Source organism: Dermacentor albipictus, chromosome 6 (genome assembly GCF_038994185.2).
Source record: "Dermacentor albipictus isolate Rhodes 1998 colony chromosome 6, USDA_Dalb.pri_finalv2, whole genome shotgun sequence".
Taxonomy (NCBI): domain Eukaryota; kingdom Metazoa; phylum Arthropoda; class Arachnida; order Ixodida; family Ixodidae; genus Dermacentor; species Dermacentor albipictus.
This window is the reverse complement of record NC_091826.1, coordinates 16,820,093-16,847,850: the sequence shown is the minus strand read 5'-3', so window position 1 is coordinate 16,847,850 and position 27,758 is coordinate 16,820,093. Positions and strand designations below refer to the sequence as shown.

The 27,758-nt window shown below is 46.5% G+C and overlaps 1 protein-coding gene across 3 annotated transcripts; it reads left to right on the top strand.

Annotated features, from left to right (window-relative positions):
- The first annotated feature begins 1,296 nt into the window (after positions 1 to 1,296).
- Nrg (Neuroglian) lies at positions 1,297 to 27,466 on the top strand. 3 transcript variants are annotated; one of them, XM_070540008.1, is made up of 8 exons: positions 1,297 to 1,419; positions 3,760 to 5,019; positions 7,458 to 7,768; positions 9,212 to 9,455; positions 12,293 to 13,581; positions 16,593 to 16,818; positions 22,233 to 22,440; positions 24,413 to 27,466. In XM_070540008.1, exons 2-8 carry the CDS (start codon positions 3,762 to 3,764, stop codon positions 24,636 to 24,638), a joined length of 3,762 nt encoding a protein of 1,253 aa, XP_070396109.1. In that variant the 5' UTR covers positions 1,297 to 1,419; positions 3,760 to 3,761; the 3' UTR covers positions 24,639 to 27,466. The 3 variants fall into 3 exon arrangements, with proteins under 3 accessions (XP_070396109.1, XP_065303431.2, XP_070396110.1); XM_065447359.2 differs by lacking the exon at positions 1,297 to 1,419 and adding an exon at positions 1,431 to 1,597; XM_070540009.1 differs by lacking the exon at positions 1,297 to 1,419 and adding an exon at positions 1,692 to 1,831.
- The last annotated feature ends 292 nt before the right edge of the window (positions 27,467 to 27,758 follow it).

Here is a 27,758-nt window from a genome sequence, read left to right as displayed (position 1 = left end):
AGTTTTACCGATTGTCACAACCAAGCTAATTGTATTTTGTAGTTTACTCTGTAATTACAATTGCGTCCATAAATGTTGCGCCTCCTGCTCTATGCGTTCGCCTTTCTGAATCCGGCACTAGTTCAAGCTGTGTAATGATGTTTCTTTTTCTTAAATTTCATTTTTTTTTGTTCATTTATCAGACTAACCGAGCACACATACAGTTAAACTGCATACCTACGCTGTGGCATATAGCGACGACAGAACATTCGATAGCCGCGATTACTGTGATCAGCGTAGTGGTCAAGTCTATGAACTGGTGTTGCATACTGATAATAAAAGAGTCTTTCTTAGGGAACCGCAATTCATATCCCCCATCTAAGCGCGATATGTGTGGTGCAAACGGCAATGCGGAGCATGACCTTTTGCACCGCTGCGTTGCTTTTATTAAAATGGCCTGGCCGACAGCCAATCTCTGGGTCGCACCCACGCTTCGACCTTCACGGAAGGCGTCCTAATTCACTAATAATTAAACGCGCACCCCGTCATGCGTGTGGCACGCTACCACAGAAAGGAGCTAAATGCGGCCGCGCAACAGCGCGAAAGCAGACGCCGCCTCGAGCGGCTGTTGAGCGTGAAAGCTAATAGTAGATCAACTCGAAGCTTCAGCGCGAGCCTTCAGTTGAAAACACCGCAAGAGTACGCTGCAGGCAGTAAGCCGATATTTTTATTTGCTAAAGTGTAAAATAATGCCTGATTCACACGGATCGACTAAACAAGGCCTTTGGCCGGGGCAGCAACGTCAAAATGCCGCATGTACGCGGCTTTATGAATTAACAGTTCGAGCGAAATTTCTTTTGCGTGTTCTCTATAAATTCCAGGGGCCGAAGCGTGTACTAAGCGAAACACAGCTCTCGTATGATAAATACTGAGGTTTATAGCGTTGTGCTGCATTTTGAATTGCTATGAATTGCATGGCAAAGCATCTTTTGTTATAAATAATACCACCTTGAAGTCAATGAGTGAACAGCGCTCACGAAATCATTCGACAAATAGTGTACACTACTGGGGAACATGACTGGAAAGTAGGCTCATGCTGTAGTTTGTACGTAAAATATAACTTTATTAAATTCGCTCAGTCAAAGTCTAAAATCGAGTCCGTACCGCGGCACCCGCAGCTTTTCTTCCTTCTCGAGATACGTAGAACAAAAGAAATGGAGGCCCCTCTTGTGATCGCAGCGCCGCGCGGAAGTTGACTGCGGTAAAATGACTGTATGATCTACTAAACTTTTTCTACAACGCTAACTGGGCAAAGAGCGCATGCGCAGTGGCACCGCCCATTGTTTTACATGATGTCACCGATTCTTGGTTGTTGACGTCACCGTTCTTGCCAAAGTTGTGCGTGCGTCTATCCATTCCCACGGCGGCGCGCGAAAGAAGGTGTGTATGTGCGTGTTGCCCGCGTTTCGCTGGCAACGATTCTGTGTGTGTCAAGGGGGACGCCGACCGTTCGGAAGTTGTCGTCGGCCCTGTGTGTGTGCGCGCCTGAGTGTGTGTGGACCGCAGAGGAGAGCGCCCGCAAGGTCTCCGGGACCGGGCACTCCCAGGTTCAAGCTAGGTCCGATCCCCTTTTCGTTTGCCCTCTTCGCCGCAACATACTTCGTAACAGTACGAACGGGATCCGGGCTGTCGCGACCGGTGCAAAGAACGAGGCTGGATCGCTTAGGCCTAGTTCCACGGGCGCTCGTCGGGCGTTCGTCGGAATCGGCGACTGAAAGGGTGTGCCGGTGTTTGAGCCCGTCCGTAGGACAGCGATAGCCGCGCGCCTGACGAGTCGTCCGCGACCCCGCCGGTGCGTTGTCCGGGCGAACGGCGAGCAGTGCTCGGGGCGTGGCCCTGTCTGTACGCGATGGGCCTCCCTGGTTGCTTGTATAGCAAGTTGACCCCGTGTCACACTGGCTGCTGCAGCCGATTCGTCTACCGCGTACAAGATATGCCCTACCCCGTCGTGAGCTGTCTCGCGAAGAGCACATGATCGCTACGGCATGGCATTCAATGACGTCTCGGTTATGTGATCATTGGGCTCGGATCACCGGCAATGCGTGGCTGAGCCGTTCGATTCAGATCCCGATCAGTCTTCGGCCGTGTGAAAATGTGGAAGCGTCGAGGACAGGGTCACTGTCGCCGACACCGAATACAACAAGCTCGGACCGTTTATTTACGATGTCCGCGCCTGCGTACGCCTGTTCGAAATGTTCTTGCTCCGCGTCTTTCCGGGTGCTGCGAAACCGAGCCGGAAGCACGAATCGCGTATTAAACGCGCGGCAGCGTCCTTGTCAGCTTATTTGAAAGAAGAGTTACGTGACACTATATTTAGCGGCGAGTGCTAGCAGTCTGGGAGTCGCGATGGCAACGCGCGCGTCCTGCGCCGGCATCCGATAGTCGTGATGATGGTTGCACGTTGAATGTCCAGCAGATGCCCCCTCGACGTGTTTGCAGCTGCCCTTCGAGACCGGTTTAGTGTTCGATCGATGGCGCTCTAGTTACAAGCATGGGCGTTTCCAAGACGAGAGGCCTTGTATAATTTCTGTTGGCTGCAGTGCACGCTAGCTTCAGATAATGGTTCACACAATGCACCGAGCTGAAACGTGGAATTAAAATAGCTCTTTCATACCGAGAAATCGTAAGCTTGTTTTTAAAGAAGTCTGTTTAAGTAAGTCTATCATACACATGCAGATAAAAAAAATAGTGGACTGATGACAGCAGCAACCTGTACTATGATTTTATGGGATGCATTGAGTGTCAGAGGAGTGCACTGATTGGACCAAGTCATTGCAACCCATACTATGTGAAGTAATGATGTCACCTGGCAGGGATTGTAATATATGAATTTAGTATCCTTCTTTGATGTGTTCACTCTGTCCGAACAGTTGTGGCATGCATGTCCTCATTTCTTATATGTTTTCTCCCTTGGGCTTGGCGACATACTTCACCTAATTGTGTTTGTTTACATAAGTGTTCCTATAAATCATCATTCCTTGTTAAATCATTCTTGTAGTTTACACTGTTGCGCCATGTTGTGTAATTAGTTGTGCTCTGTTAGATCTATGTTGACTGCAAGCAAAATTTTTTAAGGAACTTAAGCTCCAACTTGAATCAGCTTGCATCATTTGGCTGAACTTATCCAAAATACTTGTGATACTTGTGAGTGGCAGTTGTGGTTTTCGATGATTATTGAAGTTAAGCATGTAAACATAACGGTGCATGTGAGAAAAACATTCGTATTGATCCTTTCTCGTGTCTCAAGCCTGCTCATGCTCACCATAGAACTGTGCCAGCCTGCAACCAGCCTTTCTTTTCCCCTTCAATCACACTATTCTTTCTGCCTTCTGCTTCTACCAACATGTTTTCATTTTTTGGCTGTAGTACAGCAAAAAAAAAAAAAATTGAATTCTCAGATCTTACGTGCCAAAACCAAAATATTATGAAGCATGCCATAGGGCGGACTCCAGATGAATTAAGTATGACCACATGGGGTTCATTAACGTGCACCTACATCTACGTATGGAGAGTGTTGTCGCATTTTGTCCCATTGAACTGCTACTGCCACAGCCAGGATTGAACTCGTGACGTCGAGGATAGTTTAGTTATCGACTGCCCTATTAAGGTGCCTGCAACCAAGCTCCAATTAAACTTGTTTTAAGCATAAAACAATAAGTTCAATATCATCGTGACATTCTGGCTTGAAACAAATTTTGATGTTATGAATTTGTTGTGCAGGGATGGCGCTTGTACCAGCACTGCTGCTGCTGCTGGGTGCAGCAGTGGTGGGTGCAGTGGTGCCCTCTCCGCCCACCATGGTGAAACAGCCCAAACACGAGCAGCTGTACCAGGTGTCCCAGTCTCAGGATGAGTTGGACAAGCCATTCCTACTCGAGTGTGAAGCTCAAGGCCACCCCGAGCCCACGTACGAATGGACAAAGAACAACAAGGAGTTTGACTACGTCTCGTATGACAAGCGAATCTCGCAGCAGCCCCGCCGTGGTACGCTCGTCTTCACCAAGCCAGACGATGTCGACGAAGGATTGTACCAGTGCCGCGCAACCAACCTTCATGGCACATCTGTGTCCAATTCTGTGTTCCTGCGCAAGGCTGAACTCAACAACTTTGCAGAGGAGACCACCAAAGAAGTTTATGTGGTAGAGGGTGACCCACTGTCGCTCGACTGTAACCCTCCCACGGGTTACCCACGCCCAAACATCTTCTGGCTAATACAGTACTCGAGCGGTGCACTGCGCAACGTCAACTCGTCGCGCATCACCGCCGATCCCGAGGGTGATCTGCACTTCTCACGTGTTGAACTGGGTGACGCACTTTCAGATGCCGTATACACCTGCAGTGCCACGTCGGTGTTCAGGCGTGAATACAAGATTGGCAATAAGATCCAGTTGAAAGTCGAGCCAACGTCGAGTGCAGGAAAGGCAGAACACGCACCCGTCAAGCAGTATCTGTCGCCCCCAAACCTTGTTGCACTTCGGGGCCACGAACTGAAACTCTACTGCATCTACGGGGGTACGCCATCACCCCAGATCTCGTGGTCCAAGCGGGGCTCAAATCCAACGTCGCGACGCTTCACATACTCCAATTATGGCAAGACGCTGGAAATTCGTTCAGTGGGCTTTGAGGACGAGGGCACGTACGAGTGCCAAGCCAACAATGGTGTGGGTGTAGCCCAGACCCACGCCATGCATGTCAAGGTGGAAGCAGCACCGTACTGGCTGCGTGTGCCGGACAACACAAACGCGGCTGAAGAGGAAAGTGTCAGCTTTGAGTGCGCAGCAACAGGCATCCCCGAGCCCAAACTGCAGTGGTTTGTAAATGGCGTGCCGGTTGAGAAGGCCGAGCCCAATGCCCGCCGCAAAGTTGAGGGTACATTGCTCACCATCGAGGCACTTACCAAACGTGATACGGCTGTCTATCAGTGCAACGCCTCCAACCCTCATGGCTATGCCTTCCGTGACTTCTACCTCAATGTGCTCGGTAAGTGCCAATATACAATTTTTGCGTTCTGCTACGGGCCCAAGAGAAGTCATCTGCTGTTAACAAATAATTGCTCTGAATAGCCACATTATTTGCTTGACATGCACAAAGCGAATGGATGCAGGCCGTTTGCTGCATGTTAATAAAACAAACGTGTTTAATAATGAACCCTTACTTGAAGCAGTAGATTTAAAGACTGTTTATTAGGAGCTAGTTTGGAGGCTAATTCAGCTGCACTGCTACAAGTATAAATGTGTACGTTCAGTGGAAGACAGGTGATTTGCAACTGCTGAGTTGAATAGGCTGCTATTATTTTTTTACTAACAATATGCTACAGCCTATAATGCTCTTAAGCAACATTTGAGAGCTTTGACTTATTTCCTGCGCTTGCACTTGTTATGATCTCGGATCACTAGCAGACAAATAGCCCAAACCTGTTATGGTCCTGGATCACCAGCCAACAGGAAGCCTGCAGTGTGGTGTCTACCTAAACAAAATGTCAACTCAGGTTTTTGTGCAAGCTCTAACTCCTGCTTATAATCTCAGGAGGGTTAAGCAATTTTGACCTGGGCTTTCTGTTTCAATTCATTTCGCATACCTTTGTGCCTGTCTCTGGCTCTGGCTATTTATATTAGGAGAGCCATGCAAGTTCAGCACAAAATTGTTCTTTTGTATCATCTTGCATTCCTTTCGGCCATCTGCTGATCTTTCATAGTTGCTTAAATGAAAATCTTTGTAGTATGCTGCTGTATCACCATATTCCCCTACAACTATATTTTCAGTTTACTAGTCCCTCCCCTTTTTAATGCTTCTTGTAAGCCCCAAGGGTACTATAAATAAATAAATAAATAAATAAATAAATAAAAGCAAATATTTAAAAGCTGCATAGCTAGCCTTATCACTATCGGATGACAAAGAATTCGGACATCCTGAAAGATGGGAGGGTGGCAGATTGATGTTTACATTTCATTGTATTTGTTTGACAGGCCTATAGCTCGAGCACCAGAAAAAGAGCAGGTGTGCAAATGCACATGCATGTAGGACATACAAACAAACAACCCTGCTTGTCCACTTTCACCTCATTTATTGCTTGCACTACACGTTCATGCAACAAATGTCCTGAAACGTGTTTTCTAGCTCAAATTGTGTAGCCATAGGAAATTGGAGCCACACTTCAGAAAATCATTGGTGCAAAAAAGGTGTTGACAAGAACACGCGCGACAAGACTGTTGTCAACTTCCAGCTGAGTTTATGCTGCACAAAAATTAGCTTTTGATGCGAAAGCGTCAAATGGCTCATTGAGCAGAAAAACCGGAGTCCAGCATCTGTAGCAGTCAAACGGCATGTAAATTCCCTTTGGCTGTGATGCCACATCACGAGCGCACCTTGATGGAGTTCCTATTGGCTGTGGTGCCATGACACAAGCACGCCTTGACAGAGAAGAGAAGGCAAAAGGAAACATCTGTTGCCGCAGTAGTGCGCCAGATGTTGCGTGAGGGAAGAGGGCATCTCCACGACGCCAAATCACCCCTGCTCTTGCTCTCAGAAATCGGTGTTATCTGCACGTTCCTTGTCCACGGAAGCTCTCGCCTACGTCCTAGCTGTGCCTTGTTAAAGCTGAATGAAATTGTGCCAAGCATCTCAGCGCGCTCGCATGCCCGTGAGGAATTGATAACTAGAAGGACTGCTCAGCAGCATTCAATTGGACTTCAATGCTTTCGCATTCACAACTCATAAAAAGTGCTTAAACATCCTCAGGTATTTTTAATAAACATAGTAGGAATTTGGTTCCTGTCCTGTCATGTGTGTTCATTGTCTGCATTTTTCTTAGGCCTTTGATTTCTTGAAGGATAACTCACCGACTTGCTCAAGCCACGACTCTGCTTGGATAAGAGCATTACATTGTGGTTCACACGTGTAAGCCATGTACAAATCTGCTACGCTTTAGTACACTGCACTTGTTTAGAGGTGCGTTGTAGCATTGAGTTCATGACTGCTCCTGTGCTGACAAATATGAGACTGAAATTGCTTGTCACTTCGTTAAATATTCTTGGCAACTCACCTTGCCATTTTTTCTCAACACCAGTTCCGTTAGTTATCCTTACAACCTTGGCACTGCCCTAGACATGTGTCTCTGCTCTGAAGCACTTAAACACAAACTGCAACAAAATTTAATTTTGGCTAAGTTGGCTGCAATTTAGTAGTATGCATACCTTCAAAACAATCTTGGCAAAGCTGCAAGGCTGGCAAGTGCCTAATTAGTCCGTGGAGTCCATGGTTGCAGTATTTTTTTCTTCTGGGTATGCTCTCGCCAGTCAGCTTGAAGCGCACTGCTTTCAAGGCACACATTGAGCACAAAGAGTTAAATTTTGCCATGGCTACGCATAATCATTGCTCATGTTATTGGGTGCATACTTACCCTTCAATTTTCCTTGCAGCACTTCCACCTACCATCACGGAAGCGCCTGAACAGCTTACACTGGCTGTGGTAACGTCGAGGGTGACTCTGCGTTGCCGTGTGTTTGGAGCTCCGCGACCCGAAGTAAAGTGGATGAAGGAAGCCCAGGAGCTGACCGGAGGCCGCTACCATGTCCTCGACTCGGGCGACTTACAGATTGACGACCTGCTAGTCACTGACCAGGGAGAATATACTTGCTATGCTAGCAATAAATTTGGTGATGCTTCAGCATCTGGGTCATTAGAAGTCAAAGGCAAGACACTCATCACTCAGCCACCTGAGAATTATGAGGTAACTGAGCTGATTCATGCATCATGCTTGCTTCATGAAATACATAAAACGGTCGTCATTTAGTGTTGCAGAATGAATGTTTAGGGAATGGAGATACAGTCGAGAACATTAGAGGATTGGATGGTGTGGTGCGACTACAAAATTTTTTTGCCTAGGACATGTTCAGCTGCTGTAAAGATAAGAATAAACACAAATCTCTTTTAGGGGTCCTCACTCTACAGTGTAGTTAACATAGGCTGATAAAAATAGACAGACAATGGTGCCACGTTAGGAAACCTCTGTTCTAGTTTGTTCATGTTGAATTAAAAGTATGGACCCTGCAGTTCCTGAGCTCTCTCCACACAAAAAAATTAGGCCCTTTAACCCATGTGACACTCATTCCCATGACTACACATAGAAACCTAAAGCTTCATGTAAAAGGCTGCATGGTCATTCAGTTGTGATGCTTGCATGCCTAAATAAAATGAAACAGTATGGAATGTTCAACATCTGCCGCCATGGTTTCAGGTGGTGCTGGTTAACACTTAGCCATATTATGGGCACACAGGTTATCAAACTCAATATCACCCGCAGTCTGTTATGTAGGGTGAGATACGGCTTGAATACCCAAAAATTTTGACGTTGGGTCTGTTATTGCTGCACCTAGGAAAACCACTGCATGTGTCACTGGAAATTATGTGTTTGAACGTTGCTTAGTTAGGTACAATCTTTTATTTCATTTGCTTTCCCGTCTCTTCTTATAAAAAGAAACCTATAGTCTATTAGAAACTGCTCTAATTATTTTCTTATTCTCACACATTACAGTGCCGAATGCCTATTTTGCTAACTTATAGACTTCAAGTGAATGTTATCAATAAACACAGGTCATGTGATCATTACCTTCACAACTTGTGACCCTGCCCTAGATATCTGTTTCCAAAGCCAAGCTATTCATGCCTACAAAGGCAGACAGCCTTCTTGCAGATTCTGACTGTGCCACTTGCTGCACAGGTTGTCTCGAACATTAGACTAATTTCTAACGACTGTTGGGCATGGGCCAGCAAGTAGGCTATAACAACTTAATTCTGGAGTTTTACGTGCCAAAACCATGATCTGATTATGAGGCACCCCTTAGCAGGTGACTTCGGAACAATTTTGACCACCTGAGATTTTTTAACATACACCTAAGTCTAAGTACAGAAGCATTTTTGCATTTTGCCCCCGTCAAAATGCAGCCATGCGGCTAGGATCGAACCCACAAGGTCGAGCTCTGCAGCGCAGCGGAATAGCCACTAGACTACCGTGGCGGGTGGGCACAGGCTTTCATACGCTTCTAAATTATGCAGCTTCCTTTTTCATAAGTACTAGGAAGATGTGGACAGTCATTTCTTTCGCTTGCTAAGACCACATTTCTTGCTTGCCACCTTTTGCTTGTGTATTAGCGCGTACCATTCCTTCACACAGGTGGCGGCAGACAAGAGTGCAACCTTCCGGTGCAATGCAGAAGCAGATCCAAGCCTGGAACTACGCATCGAATGGCTATTCAATGGCCAGCCTGTGGACCCAGAAGCAGATGCACGTATGGTGCAGGCGGGCGACAACTCGCTCACCATCACACGCACCATTGAGCTCGACTCGGGTATCTACACGTGTGTGGCACGCACTGAGCTCGACAGTGATCGTGCACAGGCCACTCTAACTGTCCAGGGTGAGTGCCCGCTTTTTCGGTGTGTCTGGTGACTTGCGAAATGTGGAATTGTCAGGGATACATCAAAACATTTTGAAATGTCATGTGGTACATATCGAGCCACTGTCAGAAGAAAAACGACATTGGATAAAAACAAATGAAACAGACTGTTTACAAGAATGTGCATGTTGGCCTCCCTGCGAAGCTTTGTTTTAGCCAAAATTCCGTTCAAGTGGGCTAGGCTTCTTCCACAAGCATAAAGCACTATAGTTGGTGGCAACCTAAGAATGTAGTGGCAGATGCATCTCTATCCACTCAAAAGGAATTTGTTAGCACAAGCCAATTGCATTCACTAATTTACATGACATTGTAGCCGATATGAACTTCTTTCAGTATTGGTGTCCATTGGGAACTGTGTTCTGGAACACAGAGGTATTTAGTGTAAGTGTGATGTGGTGTTGTGGCAGGTCTTGTGCAGAACTCATTTGTTCTCACAGAGAACAGTAGAATTTTGATAGGATCCCGTTACGCGTAATTTTCCAGTGCCAACGTTCGCTAATGAGAACACAGAAAATGGCCCAACACAGGTGCGCTTCTTTTTTTTACTTGTTCATACGTTCCCAGAAAACAGAATCTTTCGGCACCAACGTTCGGTACATTGACAGACTGCGATTGAATGATATGTTTTCTGGCCAATAGATCCCATGTAAACAAGGTAAAGTGCAAGGAGGCGTGCACAACAAGAACTGTAGCTGCCCACTGCAACACCTGCCCCTAATCCACCCATCTCACATCAAAACGCCATGCATACTCCATTTCTTATTTGGGTACCAGCAAAATTCCTCCCAACTTGTGAGCTTCGTGTTTTGCTCTGGCCACATCGCATCGTAGGTATTGTATTTTGGTGTTGCCAAGCAGCTTGATTTCATTTTGGTTTCCCACCTCATAGCTACGCAGTATAAAAGAACATGTGTCTTGGGTTGCTTTGACGACAAAAATTCCTGCTTCCTGCTGAAATGCTCCACTCAAAGAAGCTGCCCACACAGGTCAAATTCAAACAATGCAAACGTAAGTTTGCCGAAGCCGCAAAAACAACATGTCTCAGGCCCAGGCCCCAGCTGCTTCGCGTGCACACGTCTCGTACTGCAATTATTCACGCTGCGCTTCGCATTACGTAGTTGTCAATTACAGTCGAGTGTCAAATTTTTTATGCCTTTGGGTCGCATGTTTTCCCAGTTAGTAAGTTTTTCTTGCATTTTCTTTAAACATATGAACGAGGTTCTGCTGTGAACATTAACTATATGCCTTAGTGGCTATGGTGTTAGGCTGCTGAGCACAAGCTCGTGGGATCGAATCCCGGCCATGGCGGCCGCATTTCGATGGGGGCGAAATGCGAAAACACCTGTGTACTTAGATTTAGGTGCACGTTAAAGAACCCCAAGTGGTAGAAATTTTCGGAGTCCTCCACTACGGCGTGCCTCATAATCAGAAAGTGGTTTTGGCACATAAAACCCCATAATTTTTAAACGTTAACTATATGCGATAACTATTAAAGAAGCCCACAGTAACTAAGGCTAAGGAAGGGCACAGGATAATTACATTTAGGGGGCATTTGTGATCCCAATGTTATGTGCAATAGAGTTACATTTCTGTGCATCGGTTTGCAAACATAGTCTGCAGAGTATTAGTCGGAACTGGAGCCACAACATATCGGGTATCAACTCACTTGCTATGTGTTCAGGCATAGCTTGTCATGTCTTTCTTCTTACACTCCCTTTCATTTCTTTATTCACTGATTGTGCAACCCCGCTGTTATGAGAAAATCGTGGCAGAGAAGCGGCACTCAAACTGTACCATCTTCATCTAACTTTTAAAAAATGTAGCCACGGTGAGGACTTGATCCTCTGCGACCCGCCACTGCTACCACTCTATAGCCAAGCACGCTAACCACAATGCCACCGTTGCAACAGTTATTAGGGATGAATATCTTCGAGCCTGTGCAGCATGTGGTTGGGCTTTGCCTGGCGGGTGATTTGCTAGATGGCAGAGCTGGCGGCTGTGGAGATGGCACGACGAGCTGCAGCCGCTTGCTCTGCCTTTTGCGTTGTCGGGGGCCTGCAGATGCCAGAGCCAGAGCCTATGATCGACGACAACGGATAAGGTGTAACGCACTTCAGGTACCCGTTCACGGCGACTCTGACTTACCCTCAGAGTATAACGTGGGATTCGCCTGCGAACCTGATGAAGAAATGTAGTGTCAACCCTATTGTGCTGCTTGGAAAAATAGTGTCATCACTTGACAAAGTGGTGTAATAGTGCTCAAAAACATTGTCATCGAGAAAGAACACTCAGTGCAATTTACGTGAAACACAACTTTAATGAGAACTCTGCAATTAAAACTTGACTGAGAGATCGCAATATGGCTGGTTTGTCGCTTGCATTGTCACGACCTCGTAAGCAGTGACTCGGAAACGTAATGCAGCAGCATTAAACTCAACAACATTTTGCCGCAGCACTAAACTCGGTAACATAACCCAGTGACACACTCCGCAATAAGTAAAGCTCTTGAATTTACACAGCATAAGAATTGCTTTTCCCATACCAGGTTTATTATGGGTAGAAAACCACACATAAGATTGTTGCCTCATTCAATTAACTTTGCTTCTTGTAGACTTTCATGGGCTTCAGTCAATGTTGGCTTATTTAGTAGTCCTGCGGGATGCAAAAGATTGATTTGTGCTCCTTTATTGTTGTTCCCATAAACAATGTTTATTTGGAGCCCTTTTCTACTGTTTCCTGTGGCATATCATGTTTCTGATAAAGACTGACCATGATTTGCTTTCTCATCATTCTTGCAGATGTGCCCAATCCACCACAGATGGTCAAAGTTGACTGCGATGGTCTCATGGCTCTCGTGGAGTGGAAGCCCACAGGCGATCGGCGGGCCCCTATACTGTCATACTCCATTCAATACAACACTTCCTTCAGCCCTGACACATGGGAAGATGCCTTTGTGAACATACCCGCCCCTGACACTAAGTTCAAGGTTTCCATGAGTCCCTGGGCCAACTACACGTTCCGGGTGGTGGCTCGCAACAAGATCGGGCCCTCGCTGCCCTCAGGGGCATCGTCGAGGTGCACGACTCCTGAAGACGTGCCACACAAGAACCCCGACCGCGTCATGGGCCGTGGTGACCGCTTCGACAACCTGCTCATCACATGGACACCTATGCCTCCCATTGAGCACAATGCACCGGCCTTCTTCTACAAAGTACTTTGGAAGCGTGACGACATCCCTGATGCCACATGGAATTCTCGCATCATTGAGGACTGGAAGCAGAATCGACACGTCGAGTATGGCCAGCCTACGTTCAAGCCATATCGTATCAAGGTTGAGGCCCACAACCGGCGAGGCCAGGCACACACAGCTGCCACCGAAATCATTGGATACTCAGGTGAGAATGTGCCATTGGCCGCTCCTCAAGACTTCAGGGTGGCGAATGTTGTCGACGCCCGCACGGCCAACTTCACTTGGAGTCCCGTCAGTCCAGAGTCCGTGCGGGGCCACTTCCGTGGCTACAAGATCCAAACATGGACTCCCGATGAAGGTGAAGAGAAACTGCGAGAAGTGGTGGTGCCGGCGAATGTGACGACAGCAACAGTCAGTCTGTTCCGGCCATTTTCGAGCAACCTGGTCCACGTACTGGTATTCAATGACATGTACAATGGTCCACCGTCAGACAGCATAGAAATCACCACACCCGAGGGCGTTCCAGGGCCAGTAGCTTCGTTCGAGGGTATTCCAATGGGCTCGACAGGCATTTACCTGCTCTGGAAGCGCCCGTTGGAGGCCAACGGTGTGCTGACAGGCTACCACATTTACTATGAGGAGGTACGTGGCACTCAGCTTGGGCCCAAGATGGAGCGACAGCCACCTGTGCGTGACCCCTTGGAGTCGCGAGCCAAACTGGCAGGCCTCAAGCCACGCACCAAGTACCGGATTACAATCCATGCAGCCACTGCACAGGGCCAAGGGGATCCCAACTTCATCGAGCTGGAGACGGCCGATGAGTCTGAGCGTGTGCCAGACATGCCCGACTTTACGTGGGCCTACCTGCCGGATCGGGATGGACATGCAGCTGTGCAGGTAGGACAGATGCTGGCTGGATGTTGTGCACTTCTGCATCTTGAGGTAGCATTATTGAGTTCAAAGGTGACATGCCAGTCTGTTAACCCTGATATCTTGAGCACAGAGTTAAGCCTACAGGACATAAATGAGACTTCAGAGGTGTGGGAACAAGCTGCCCAATTATGAAAGATGTGTACATTTTATTGTTTACTTCGAGCCAGTGACCTACTGAATTTATAGTACGTAGCAGATATGAGAACTCTTACCTCTTGGTGACATGTAGTGTCATGCAGTTTGCAGAACAGAGCAGATAAGTGAATACCTGTACATTAGAGCATCCGCTGGCCAGTCCCAGGAGGCCAAACTACCTACGTGCACATAAAAGCAAAGAGTCCCTCTGGCTATTCTTGTGAAATCTGTGCAACCTACAAAAATGCACATCTGTGGAATTGTCAGTAAGGTTGACTAAGCCTCATGGACGGATTGTGGTTGCTAGATATTAGTCCTCTTAAAATTCACATTTATGGTTGGTTGGTTGGTTTGCGTCCTAGTTATTCTGAAAGCTATGGCAAGGCCGAAGACATAAAAACCAAACCCATGAGCACCAAATTGTTTATATCATACCAAAGTATATTGCAATGCCTCGTGGAATTTAATTGTACTATATCTAGCATGAACTATATTTGCACAGAAGCATTCTTTCTTTTCTGTGTTAATGTAGTGGTACAATTAATCTCGTATACAGTCGCCGACTGAATTTCTGAACCTCGCAGGGACTGGAAAATAGTTTGAAAATATCTAACAGTCTAAAAATCTCATTCAGCCAAAAAAAATTTGATGTATTAGGCTTAGAGCAGCTTAATTAAAATCTCTTTATAACTCTGGGCCTCATACTACACTTCGCGACGATCGGGTTTGCTTAGATTTGCGCAAGAGTGATGTCTCCATATACATTCTGATAAGAGCGTCGCCACATTGGCGATCTGCGATCTGCGATTTGTTGCCGGAGATGCCCATGGAGATCAAAGAAATAAACCACGTTTCTTTGCACCACTTGGCTTTCACGAAGGCACGTGAAGTGGTGCTGATCACACAAATTTGAAGTGACACAAACACACACAAAAATGCGATATAGTCTCTGAGACACCTGCTTTGTGCACACACTACGTGCAAATAGCAACTCAAACTTTAAACAAATGAATAAAAATGGATCCCGCATTAAGTGATTATGGCCATAGTGCTGACCGAAAAAAGAAATAAACAAGAAAAAGTGCCATCCCCTAAAGCATCTTGTCAGCCAAGGAAGAGCGCGCATGCCCTCCGAGACTGGAGGATGTCGCATACTCTGTTGAGAGCGCACACATCCCAATCTTAGGAGGCTATAGAACGGGTCACTTGAAGCCAAGCCTGGCCAAGCCAGCAAAATATCAAACATGGCAACTCCCAAGGTCGAGTAGCGTGTAGCTCAGAGTGAGTGATTAAGTCCGGAAAATAAAACTTTGGGACCTAAATTCGTCTGAAAAATCAGTCGCGAAACTGCATTAGTTCTATGGGAACCCTGACGGAGCTTTTATGAAGTCCGGAGCATCCATCAAGTGCGAATTTCTGAATTTGGGAAACTCTGTCGGCGACTGTATATCGAACTCAAGGGGATCGTGAAATGGTTCAATATATGAATAAATAGAGATATAAAATATGCCCATGTGAAGCTTATTCGAGATATTTGCATGTATCAGGCAGTTTTCCAAGATAGTGAAGAGCGAGACCTTACCGATTTGCTTCTCCAAGGTCATGTCAAACGCACGAAAGTTGGCTTATTTCTTGCTCATGAACATTGTAAGTTGCTCTTTCTCGAGAACAGTCTTTCTTATACCAAGCGCAACGCTAACCCTAAAATCCTGCGTCGCCCTTGCACCTTGCACACGTAGAAGTTCACGTTGCACGCTTTTATTCCAAATAAGGCAAAAATGGATGCACCGCAATTGCAAACTAGCCTGTGCGGATACACCCAGTGCCACCACCAGTGCACATGTATGTACTGCAAATCAAGTATGAACACACTCGGCCGTGTGTCCGTTGTACAATACCAACAGTACACCGTTTAAAGAACCGATCATTACAAATGGGCAATGAGCCATGTGGACTGTTGCAGCATGTTTAACCCATTTTCCTCGCTTCTTGACCACCCTGAAAAGGTCGGCACATCTCTTCTTGCATGCAGGTCATTGCTCCGACGGCTCATGGCCGGTGTGCCCCTTTGTTCTGAGCTCTTCTTCTACAGCCCCTGCGTCGGTCACTGCCGACACTGCAGGGATGATGTTAGTTTCGAAAGTGGTTTTTAGCTTGCAGAACATCCGAGTCCATTCCCAAGCATGTGTAACTGTGTGAGCATGAATTAAATGCGTTCTACCCGGAGTCGTGAATCGCACAGTGAATCGCACAAGCAGACAAACCCGGTGACGCACCATCTCCTGTTCGACATTCCATGCCCGGCACCACTTATTGAAAGAACCTAGGGTGATCCACACTTTTTCTTGTTAAACGCATATCGTACCGAGAGGCCTTTCATGTTCTTGAAGCAGAGTGTTAACTCTTGGTGATAACAAGCAGCCAGGGTTTACACAAGCTAACCCTTTACGCAGCGAGCAAAACGGAGCACTCTGCTAATTTTTCCTCTGTAGCATGTACTACCTTCAGATTCAATGTCTTTTTTTGACAGAATCTGCCTAAGCAGTAGTGTTTCAAATTTTTAGGCATTAAATATTTACGGTGATGCGAGGAGTGATCGTACCCCCATTAGGAGAAGTGCACTTACTGTTATGCATCGCAGCGCAGTATTCGATATATATTCATTGTGGCGGTGGACACATTCTGTGTGCGCATAGTACATCTCTGTGCTTTATTTCAAGGAGATTTTCAAGGAGATATGGACAATAATTCAATGTAGTCAAGTTTTATATATCCGGGATTGACTGTAGTATCTTCAATAGCTAGAGATCCAAGATGAAGTGAGCAAATTTTATGTGCAGGTGACTTGGTTGCCAGCTATGGCGGGCCACCCGGGCAGCCACTTCTATGTTCAGTACCGACGCAAGGGTGACGAGACGTGGGAGACCACCATGGTAGAGAAGAACGAGGACAACATCCTGGTCAAGGGCCTGGAGACAGGCGCCCTGTACGAGATGCGGGTCATTGCCGTCGACGGAAAACACCAACGACCTTCGCGAATCGAGGAGGTCGAGACTGGAGGCCTTGGTATGCACCTTCCTCTTCAGTACAGGGGCAAAATGAATGGGAAAAAGGCGCAGCATTCGATTCCAGTACAAACTGGCAGATGTTACAAGAGGGTCACTGTGACCATGAAATCCTCTTGTCGGAATTTAAGTACTGCATTTACCATGTTGGGATGCACGCCTAATTTTAGGGGCAGAAAAAAACAAATATAATGTGACCCTTTTGAATGCTGCATGGAAACTTTCAATTGCATGCACAAATTCTTGCAACTTGTAATGCTCAAACAGTATGTTTTTCGCATATGCCTGCATGCTTTTGCATTTGCTGCTGCTTTTGGCTGAGTTAGAAGAAAAGGAGCAGGTGCTACCAACTACTGCTGAAATACTAGTACAGTCGCCAACCTAGTTTCCGGTCCTCGTGGGGGCCGAAAAATAGTCAGAAAAATCACAGTCCACGAAAATTGTTCAGCCAAAAAATAAAATTTATTAGGCTTAGAACGGCTTAAAAAATCTCTAATAACACCCTGCCTCATACTATGCTTGGAGGCGATCAGATTTACTTGGATTTGTGCAAGAGTGACATCGTCTTCGTATAGTTTGACAAGAGTGCCGCTGCATTGCCAGAGATCGCCATGGAGATCGAAGAAACAAGCCACGTTTCTTTGCACCAATTGGCTCTCTAGAAGGCACACGACGTGGTGCCAGTTACACAGATGCAAAGCCGTACGAACACAAAGATGCGATGTCATCTCCAAGACGTACCTGCTCTGTGGACACACCATGCGCATATAGCAACCAAAACTTTAAAAATAAATAAATGGATAAAAATGGATCCCGCATTAAATTATGATGATAGTGCTGACAGAAAAAAGAGATGAATGAGAAAAATTGCCATACCCTAGAGCATTTTGTCAGCCAAAGAAGGGTGGACATGGCCTCCAAGACTGGAGAATGTCGCGCACTCTCTATTGAAGGCATGCACATGCCAATCTTGGAGGTTGCAGAGCAGGCCACTGGAAGCCAAGCCAGTGGAAAATCCAGCGTGGCGCTCTTCAAGATTGGGTACCACTGCTCGGTACGAGCAATTTTTTCCGGAAAATCAAACTTTGGGGCCTAAATTCGCCCGAAAAATCGGTCGTAGAAATGCATTATTAGCTCAATGGGAACTTTGATAATGCATTTACGAAGTCCAGAATATCCATCAACTCCGAGTTGTTGGAGTCCAAAGAGTCAGTCGGCAACTGTAATACAGAGTTTTAGCTATGCCTTACATGCTAGAAAGTACCTGAAAATAGGTAATTTTCATTTGTCAAAACGAGACAAATTCAAAACAGGGGTTACCATATGGCCGGCCTAGAAACAGTGAAGTTAAAAAACAATCTGTCAACCACTTAGTGTATTTGTGCACATAAAACAGCATATTATTTTTCACCGAGGCACCGTATTTTCGTGAACTCTCATCTCACGGTATCATATGAGCTGTGGAGCTGCAGTGGCACTAGCTAAACCTCGACAAATTGATGTCGGTTTTTGCAATCCTCTAATTAACTTACAGTTGAATATACACTGCATGTTACGACGCGGTTCGGGGCGCAGACTTACCGTATTTACTCGCATATAACCCGCACCAAAAATTGAAAAAATGTGTTTAAAAAGTGGGGGTGCGGGTAATACGCTAATATTCCGGAGAAGGGGGGCTCGGCGGGTCGGCTTCACGGCAACGCGCGGCCTGCCGTGCAGAGTCCGCATCCCCATCGACATCAACGTGTGTTGCAGTGCATATTAATATTGCACCAACCTTTTGACCACCGAAGGCCAGTATGGACTGAAAGAAGACCACGTGGAAGCGGAGACCATGGAGCATATCGTTTTGCGGTGCAGAACACTTCGTCCGGACATTGCCGAAGACGCGGCGATAGATATAGAGGGTGCCCTGGGATTTGCAGGGGAGGACGGACGTGTGGATGAGAGAAGGGTAGTGGTGACAAAGAGTAGGTTGGAAGATTGGTGCAAAAGGGGCTAGGGACGAGTGAGTCTATAAAAGAGGGACAAATTACAGTTCACAATACGAACAAAATTACGGGGGAAAAAAAAGGGGGGAATCCTAGGCTAGGGGGCGCAAGCCACCACCGTTACAAAGGGCTAAGCCACTATGATCCATCCATCCAGCCAACAAGAGGCCAACGCAGGTCACAGCCAGATCCACATCCATAGTCTGTTTAGTCCCACGCCAGCCACGCGTTTCGCATGCTTTGCATACGCTTTGTTCAGACGTTGATGGGCCTTGAGTAAGGTGCCGTTTCTTGTACGCCCAGTTTGCACAGTTCGCCAGCCTTGTCTAGGCATCATGAGTGTGTCTCGGCGGCAATCATTCACGGCGAAGGAGAAACTCAGGATCGTCGCCGCTGCTGAACAAATCGGCAACAGAGCTGCTGCGAGAAAGAACGATGTCGACGAATCTTGCATTCGCGACTGGCGGAAGAAAAAAGACTCTCTCGAAGCTGCGAACAAGGACAGGCGAGCGTTTCGCGGCCCGAAGACTGGCGCGTACCCTCACCTCGAGACGCAGCTTGCAAAATTCATCGAGGAGCAGAGGAGTCGTGGCCACGCTGTGTCTACAGAGATGGCGCAGATGCAAGCCCTGAAGCTGGCCCGGGAAATGCACATTCCACGCGAGTTTCATGCGAGCCGCGGATGGCTGCAGCGCTTTATGGCCAGGCATGGATTTTCGATGCGGCGGCGAACTACCATGTGCCAGCGGCTTCCCGACGCTTACGAGGAGAAGCTGCTCAACTTTCAACGTTACGTCATCGGACTGAGGAAAGAGCGCAACTACTTGCTATCTCAGCTGGGAAATGCTGACCAAACGCCAGTATATTTCGAGATGCCTATGGACACGACCCTGGAAAAAAAGGGCGCAAAATCTGTTAGTGTGCTGACTGGCGGCAACACCAAGCTGCGCTGCACAGTGATGTTGTGTGCTTTGGCCGACGGCACCAAACTGCGCCCGTATGTAATATTCAAGCGCAAGACTCTACCGAGTACACCACTTCCCCCAGGAATTGTTGTGCGAGTGGAAGATAACTCGTGGATGAACAGTGACCTCGTCATTGACTGGATTCAAGCAATCTGGGAAAAAAGACCAGGTGCCTTGTTGGCACGCCGTTCGATGCTGGTGCTGGATTCGTTCCGAGGCCACTGCACTGACGCGGTGAAAGCTCGCCTCGCTGACAACGGCACAGACCTTGTCGTAATACCTGGCGGCATGACTTCCATGCTCCAACCACTCGACGTGTGCATCAATAAGCCTTTCAAGGCTCACGTGAAGCGGCTATATGCCCAGTGGATGGCCGATGGCCTTTACGCCCTTACGCCGACGGGACGCGTGCGAAGGCCAGATATTGCACTGCTGTGCCAGTGGATCGTAGATGCATGGGGGATGATCCCGGCCGACATGGTACGCAAGAGTTTCAAGAAGTGTGCCATAAGCAACAGCCTAGATGGTACCGAAGATGATTACGTCTTTGAGAGCGGCGATGAAGCCTCAGACGGCAGCAGTGAGAGTGGCGACGATTGACAATTGAACGACAGCACTGACAACGTTGCGGCAGTCGTTTTCAAATATATTTGTTTTGAAAACTAAAATGGTGACTGTTTGCTCAGTTGTAACTTCCTAGTCCTCATTTTTTCAGGTAAGTGTGCGGGTTATACGCGAGGATATTTTTTTTTATTTCATGGGGTTAAAAGTTAGGGGTGCGGGTTATATGCAAGGGCGGGTTATACGCGAGTAAATACGGTAATTGTACGAGTCAGAGATGTCTCCAAGGGTAGCAAAGAAGGAACGTCAACAATCACCACACATGAACATATATTCAAACATCCCAAATCCAAGTACAAGGGCACAGGGCAGGGGAGCAAGCGAGACCAAGGGTTCCTACAAAGCGTTCAGAGCGTCTACTACAGCGCACTCACAGTATGGCTGGTGTTGCGTCACTCGAACTGTTCGAGTGGAGTTGGCAAGCGAGCTCTTGCAGACTCTTGTTCGTCTGCTGGGTGATGGGAGTGGAAGATGTGTGGGCTGCTTGAGCCACGCGTTATTTTCCGATTCACTGAGCACTCTTCTGTGGTGCTTTCTTATTCATTCGTGTCTTCTTGATTTGTTATTTTGCTGTGACACGAGCGCATGTGCAGCGAGGTGTCATCCTTGTTGTGAATGGTGCATGTGCTTCCATGTTTTGAACAACACTTCATTGTCATCCAGCCATCTCTTGGCACTTCATCACGCTGGATAATCTTAAATATCCATGGGCATCCATCCGGATAGTTTGTAGTTTTCTATTGTGGCCTCCAAGAAGGCATGCTGTCATAAATACGGCAGTTGTGACTTGTTTCCAGCTCCTGCATAGCTTGGCGTGAGAGATTTCATATACGTCCGAATCACAGCAGCGATGGCTCTCTTGGAGTTTAATCTTGAAAGCCTTGCGTACTGCAAGAGCCAGAAGCGATCAACATTACCGAATAGGAAGAATTGGGCACCACCAATTGAGCAAGCACTAGATCCTGCAGTGTGGGTGTTGATAAACTGTACAGCTGCGTGAAATGCTTACGTAGTGTGCCAGTGCATGTTCATTTTACGTGTTTCTGCCCGTTACTAAGAAGTGAGTCAGCATCATCATCATCAATGAACATGCTACTTTTGCTTTTTTATTTCTGGTTTTTCTGATCTAAATACCATACGAGTTGCATCACATGTGTTGTCACATTTTCTCCATTGCTGGTGTGTTGTGCGTGTACTATTTCCAACCACTTGAAAAATCTCGGTCACATGTGCATTTCCTGCTAGAGTATGAAGATGGCCATGATGGGAATGGTGGACTAGGCCAACTAGGTTGCGCCAACTACTTTAAATAAAAGCAAACATGCAGACATTGTACACTAATGTGGAAGACGGTCACCGACAGCGCTGACAGTAGGCGATGGCAGAGACAGTAATGAGCCTTGTTGGGCGGCCAATTTATCGAGTCCTTGAACATCCTCGGCAGCTATGTTGAGTGTAGTGGTGGAGTGAACTACCATACCACGCAATCCTGCATGAATGATTACTCCAAGTGGTCCTGCTTCATGGAAAATAAATGTGACCTGCTTGTGTCGCACACTTTTGCCCCTCTTTTTTTTTTTGGCATTTTTCATTGTTTTGGGCAGTTCGAAAACCCACTCGATTTTAAGATTTTCTGTATTCCGATGCACTTTGAATTAACTAGGTTTGGCTTATACGCCTCAGCTCGTGCTCTTCACACTGTGTGCAGACATTGTTGTACGCAGCAATGGCAGCATGTGCACTATGCACATGATACATTTTAGCATGCAGAATCAACGCTAATGACAGTAGGGTAGTGCAGTGCCTGTGCTGATCTCACTCCACGTGTGCGGTTACAGCCATCCGGGCACCAGGCAGTCCCGACGCAGTGGCTGGTGCAGCCTGGTTCATCGGCATGATGTGCGCCCTGGCCCTGCTCCTGCTGCTTCTCATCCTCGTGTGCCTGGTGAAGCGTAACCGTGGTGGCAAGTACTCGGTCCACGATAAGGAAGTGGCCCAGGGTCGAGACCTTGACTATGACGGAGGCTTCCACGAATACACTAAGCCGTGAGTGCCTGCGAGGCTCCTCCTCTCTTCCCAACTTCTAGGCTCCACTAGCTGCTGCATGATCTGCAACTGTGGCTGCTTTACTGTGCAGTTTGTTCAGCAAACCAAGAACATGTGCAGTCAAGCGAGTGTAGAACTCTGCTGCGATATATTATCAGTGCTCTTGTGTTTTAATTTTTGATTTTAATATGGGAGCTTGATGGCATTCTTTAGATTCCACATGTCCTAGTCCTAAGAATATACTAATGGTTTGATTGGAGGAGTATTTTATTAGTGTTGGGCAGCGCATGCATCATCCTATGTGCAGCTTCTTTAGCGCAGAGTGGTATTCGTAAAGTTGATGCCCAAGTTCACATGTAGGAGCTCAATAGAATGTATCATCTGGATGTTGTCATTGCTTGTGTGCTTGTACATTCAGAGTGATGACTAAATGACTGGTGAGTTGTTTCAGAGGTCTCTCAAGCCTTCACCAGCATAAGTACTAGGACACTCCCTTTCTGCTACCCACAGATCTCGGCCATATGTGTGCTTATTCCTACAGAGCTGTGACCTCATATGCTTACATTTCGCCAGCCTTCCAGGAACACTGTGATGTTGAACTTCCTGTGTACTGTTAACCCATGTTCTGGCTGATCACTTAAGTAGGGACACAGGTGTTAGGAGACAGAAAAATCGCCGGAAAAAAAATTACTTTTTTTTTAAACATTATTTTTGGATTTTAAAGTGTCTGGTGCATCATCTCAAAAATTTTCACGCATCTTGGACCAATAGTGTGGTTGTAATGGTGTTTTGCATCATGTCAGTGAGATATATTTTTACTGATAAAACTCTCAAACGCGCTTTTTCGTGACGAGCAGTTGCCGTTCTAAGTTTCCGATCGCAGCCGTCATGTTCCATCAACCAAACGTGCAACCCATTCCTCGTGAACAATTTCGCTGCGCGTGAAATGCGGAGAACCGATAAGTGGCAAACGACAAATTTTTTTTCCGATAACAAACGTTTCACACAGCGGCAGACATTCTGGGGCACACTAACCTGTTACAAGTGGTAACATACTTCATTATATTCCTGAATAAATTGAGTTGTCTGTTTTTCTCAATTTTCTCAAAACAACCTTTTCACTCAGCCTGCTCGTTTGTGACAACAATATCTCAAGATTTAGGATAGCTACAGCTGTAATTTTCTTATTTGTGCTATATAAAGCTAAATGCATAAAGCTTGAAATGCTATGGAAGATTACTACGGGGCTCACTAGTCAATTCTGAATGTAAATAGCTTATTACTGTATAACACTAAGTACAGTTTCTTTCCACTTTTTTAAAAACATAGTTTTCGGTCACTTCGCTTGTTTGCTGCGCCATTTAAAAAAATTTTTTTTTGCAGCACAAAGCCAGATGTGTTGGGAAGGCAACACTGACATCAAATTTTACATTTTCAGCTCCAAAATGTTTTTTATTCACATTTGCAGTTGGTCTTATTATTGATACTGTGAACATAAAACTTCAATGGGCTGTAAAGTGACAAATAAGTGTTCAATTTCGAATCTGTTTACAGCATTGTTATCCCTATGTACTGTAGTATCCAACTATATGTTGTTTGCAACTTTCTCTGTAGCAGGCAAATTTTGATTGTTCCAACAAACAGTAGAAGGTAATTAATAATTATCTCGGCAACTACTCTGCATATGCAAAATATAACTGGATATTTAAAACAAACACAAAACACTGAATGAGCATACTCAGTTTTATCTGATTTGATTTGGAAATAAAATTATCTGAATAACCCATGTCCCCATTAAGCTTTTTCTTGGTCAGTCGGGAACAACTGTGACACTGAGCATCATAAAAGTGCATTGCACCAATAAAGTTGATGCTCATGCTCTGTTCGTCAGAGCTGGTTTTCTACAATTACACTGCAAATGAGCAGTACAAGGCGTGGCATAGTCACAAGCCAGTCCTCGTTTGGCTTTCAGTGCCCAGCAGGCACCGGTGCGTGGCAGCCGGACTTCGCTGCACTCTAGCACCAAGGAGAGCGACAGCGACAGCATGGCTGAGTACGGAGAAGGCGACCCGGGTCAGTTTGGCGAGGATGGCTCCTTCATTGGCGAGTACGGCCCCAAACGCCGGCAGCAGCAGCAGCTGCAGCAGCAGCGGCCACCCGAGATGACATCCCCTTCGGCGTTGGCCACATTTGTCTGAAGCTTTCTTTGGCTTTGCTCTCCCGCGGTCTCTCTCCACTGGCTGCACCCATTTCTCGCCCTGCAGTCGCCTGCCATTCTGAATCACAGCCGAGCAAGGTTGAGAAAGGCTCTAAGAGCTGCAGCCCATATAGTGGATGGTAGCCCTCAAGCGTGTGGGCATTATTGCATCACTGCCTTTGGCATAGCCAAGTGATTCTAAACAACAGGGACATCTTTTAGGGTAACTTAAGGAAATTGGTATTTGGCCACGCTTTCTGGGGAAGAGCACAGATGCACAATGCTGAGAGGCCATGCTAAACACTCTTTGAAGATTTTGTTCCTTTCTGGGGAGTATTTCAGTAGTTTGGCAACACGCAACACAGCATTCCCTCCAACTAATGATGTTGTACTTGTCTAGATGCCAGTGATAGGGAAGAACTGGGCACACACACCGGTGAAGGAAACGCAGTGCCCATGAGAGTGATGACTCGTCGTGCGCTCTTGAAAAATGTTGCACTTTCTCGTGGTGTACTCTTGTCGTACAGTAATAATTGCCATGATTCTAATTTTCCCTTGCTTGCATTGACTCAGTGTGGCCAGTGCCTTCCTCCTGTCGCCATCTGCCTGCACACATATAGCATTGCTGGCTGATACCTATTGTACAGATACGGTTAAAGAAAGTGCCCATAAGAGTGGTGACAGTTACTACCGTGAGGCAAAAGTACACTCTTAAACATTTGCCCCCAAACAGTAATGATCACCTATCTTGCATGCACTTCTTTTGTTTAATACCGCTCCCAGTACTTCCAGGTCACAAACAGTATGTGCTTATCAGATAAGCATGGTGTTCCTGACAGGAAAGTGTCGGGTGCTTAGCGCTAGAGAAATGAAGTACATACAAGACAGGCGACAATTATCGTTTGAGCACAATATAAACTTAAGACGACGTGAAAATTCTTTTAGTGTGTACATTCTGACAAGGTGCAGCATTTTTAAAGTGTGTTGAAAGTAGACGTAAAAAAAAAACCAGAGGTGTCAAGAACTGATGAGCTCGAGGGATATGTGGAATAGCCGAGTGTGCGCTGCGTGTGGTACAGGGTGCAGCCAGTGGAAGAGGCTATGTGCTGCTGGTTGGCTTCTTTGCGCTGTTGCCGGCACCCTGCGCAGGTCCCTGGCCCCTGGCACAAATAGTTGCCGTCCTCCGCGGTCACATGGCCCTGGGGAGAGGAGTGGTTGGGGGGCCCAAGCACAGACCCGGGCTTCAGCCTCTTGCAGTGCACATTCCATTTAGAATCTTCTGTAGACAAGCCTAGTGCGTTCCTTTTCGTGTCTTGTTTCCTTTTATGAGTCTTTATCGTCTCCAAGAGGCTATTTGTGCTGTTTTTAGTTTGTAAATATGTGCATTTCTCATGTTTTTAGATGGCACCACATACACACACACATGAAACAAAATGCAAGGCAGCTGCTCTTACGCTAGCTGATCTCTGTTCCTTTGCGCCCGGAGCTTTGAAGAAGGCGCGCCGTCTGCCACTGCTGTTGTGTCGTCCTCATTCATTGCTCTGGAAGGAACTACGGGAGGGAAAGGTAAAGGTAAGGCAGTTTGGGTGCATGCTTCGGCTGTCCACCGCAAACTGATGGCCATGCTGAAAAGGCTGCAGCATTACGCCACTTTTGTTTTGAAGAGGTCAAGATCTGAAGATAGGGAATCTCGTAGCTAGAGATTGGCAGCTTTATAATAACCTCATTTTGAGCATCAGTGCTTCTCATGACTACAGGTTTGCAGCATAATAACCTCATTTTTACAGTCGAACGAAAACGTGCCAAGATGGCCACATCAAAAAGTCGGACAAAAGGCATGTGGTTGCCTGCTATCAAGTATTACTAGTAATTTTATTAAGATGCGACAGGTTTTCCAAGTGTTGAAATGGCACACTTGAGGCTCTAACTTAATATCTCAACCAGCTCAGCTGGACTTTCCACAATCACCTACCTCTCGTCGCAGGCAAACCAAGCACATACCGAGCATGATCAGGGTTTAGAAGTTGCACGAGTGCAAAAGTACCGAAATGGTATAACATTTCTAAAGCTGTGTAGTAACACGGGCACTCTCTTTATTTGCTTTTGAGTTCATCTAAAGTAGAACGAACTTCGTTCAAATGCTCCGAAGTTAAAGAAAGCCTTGAAGGCACCGAAGTTGGTAACTTGTGCCTGACAAACATGATGTATGGTAGATGTACGAAGCAGCACCCAAGCCATCCAGTGCAAACACATAGGGCAAGCAGCTATGATGTTTTTTCTCACTGCCTAAGCGAAATTTAAGAGCAAGTTGTCATGTAGGGCATCTGTTCACGTGCGACATTGAGGCCGCAGTGTCGCTGGCATCTTCTTTTACACACATTTTACGTTTCTCATATCTGCACTCCTGGCTCATTTGGCCAGGCCTCATGGTGCAACGGGCAGCTGTGATGTCGTGCTGTCCTGTTAGGTGCGCAGCGGTATTTGCACTGAGAAGTCGACGAATCTCATTTTGTGTTATTGCCGAATCTCATATTTTCTTCCACATGTATATGTTGTGAGTCAGCTGTTTCATATTGGAGTACCTTTCTCGCCTAGCGGTAGGTGTTCATGACGTCGCGCCTTCTTTTTCGTTCTTTTGTTTTCCTACCCTATGTCCTCCGTATGCCAATGATGTCTGCTGTGTGGTAGGTATTACATGTCCACTTTTACTATGTGACGTGGTGTACATGGGTTGCAGATCTGTATTTTGAGCTTTGTGAAAGACGGCACGATTGAACAAGTTGTGTTATTTTGCTGGAAGAAAATAAAGACCTGGCGTTCCGCTACAGACATTGCGTCAGGTTACTTTTTATTGGCAGAGCCAATATTGGGCGCATATGTCAACACTGGTGAGTGCTGGTGCTGCTGTCGTTTTTGCTTTGATAGTTAGATCACGTGACACTTCTTCATCTCGGCAGAGCTTGCACGGCTTGCATGGGGCCTTCTTTTCACGCAATTTGGGAGGCGTGCTCTTGTATTTCTTGTCCAGGAATTTTGCCCCTTTTTGTCAAGAATTGCTCACTGTTGTATTAGTAGCAGAGAAAAGGTTGGTTTGGGACCCTCCGAATGTTACGCATACATA

Excerpts from the sequence above, each read along its gene's own strand:
- Nrg (XM_070540008.1), top strand. The coding sequence starts at position 3,762 with ATGGCGCTTGTACCAGCACTGCTGCTGCTGCTGGGTGCAGCAGTGGTG. Across the intron at positions 7,769-9,211 it reads AGCCACCTGAGAATTATGAG|GTGGCGGCAGACAAGAGTGC; the intron begins GTAACTGAGCTG and ends TCCTTCACACAG. Across the intron at positions 13,582-16,592 it reads ATGGACATGCAGCTGTGCAG|GTGACTTGGTTGCCAGCTAT; the intron begins GTAGGACAGATG and ends TTTTATGTGCAG.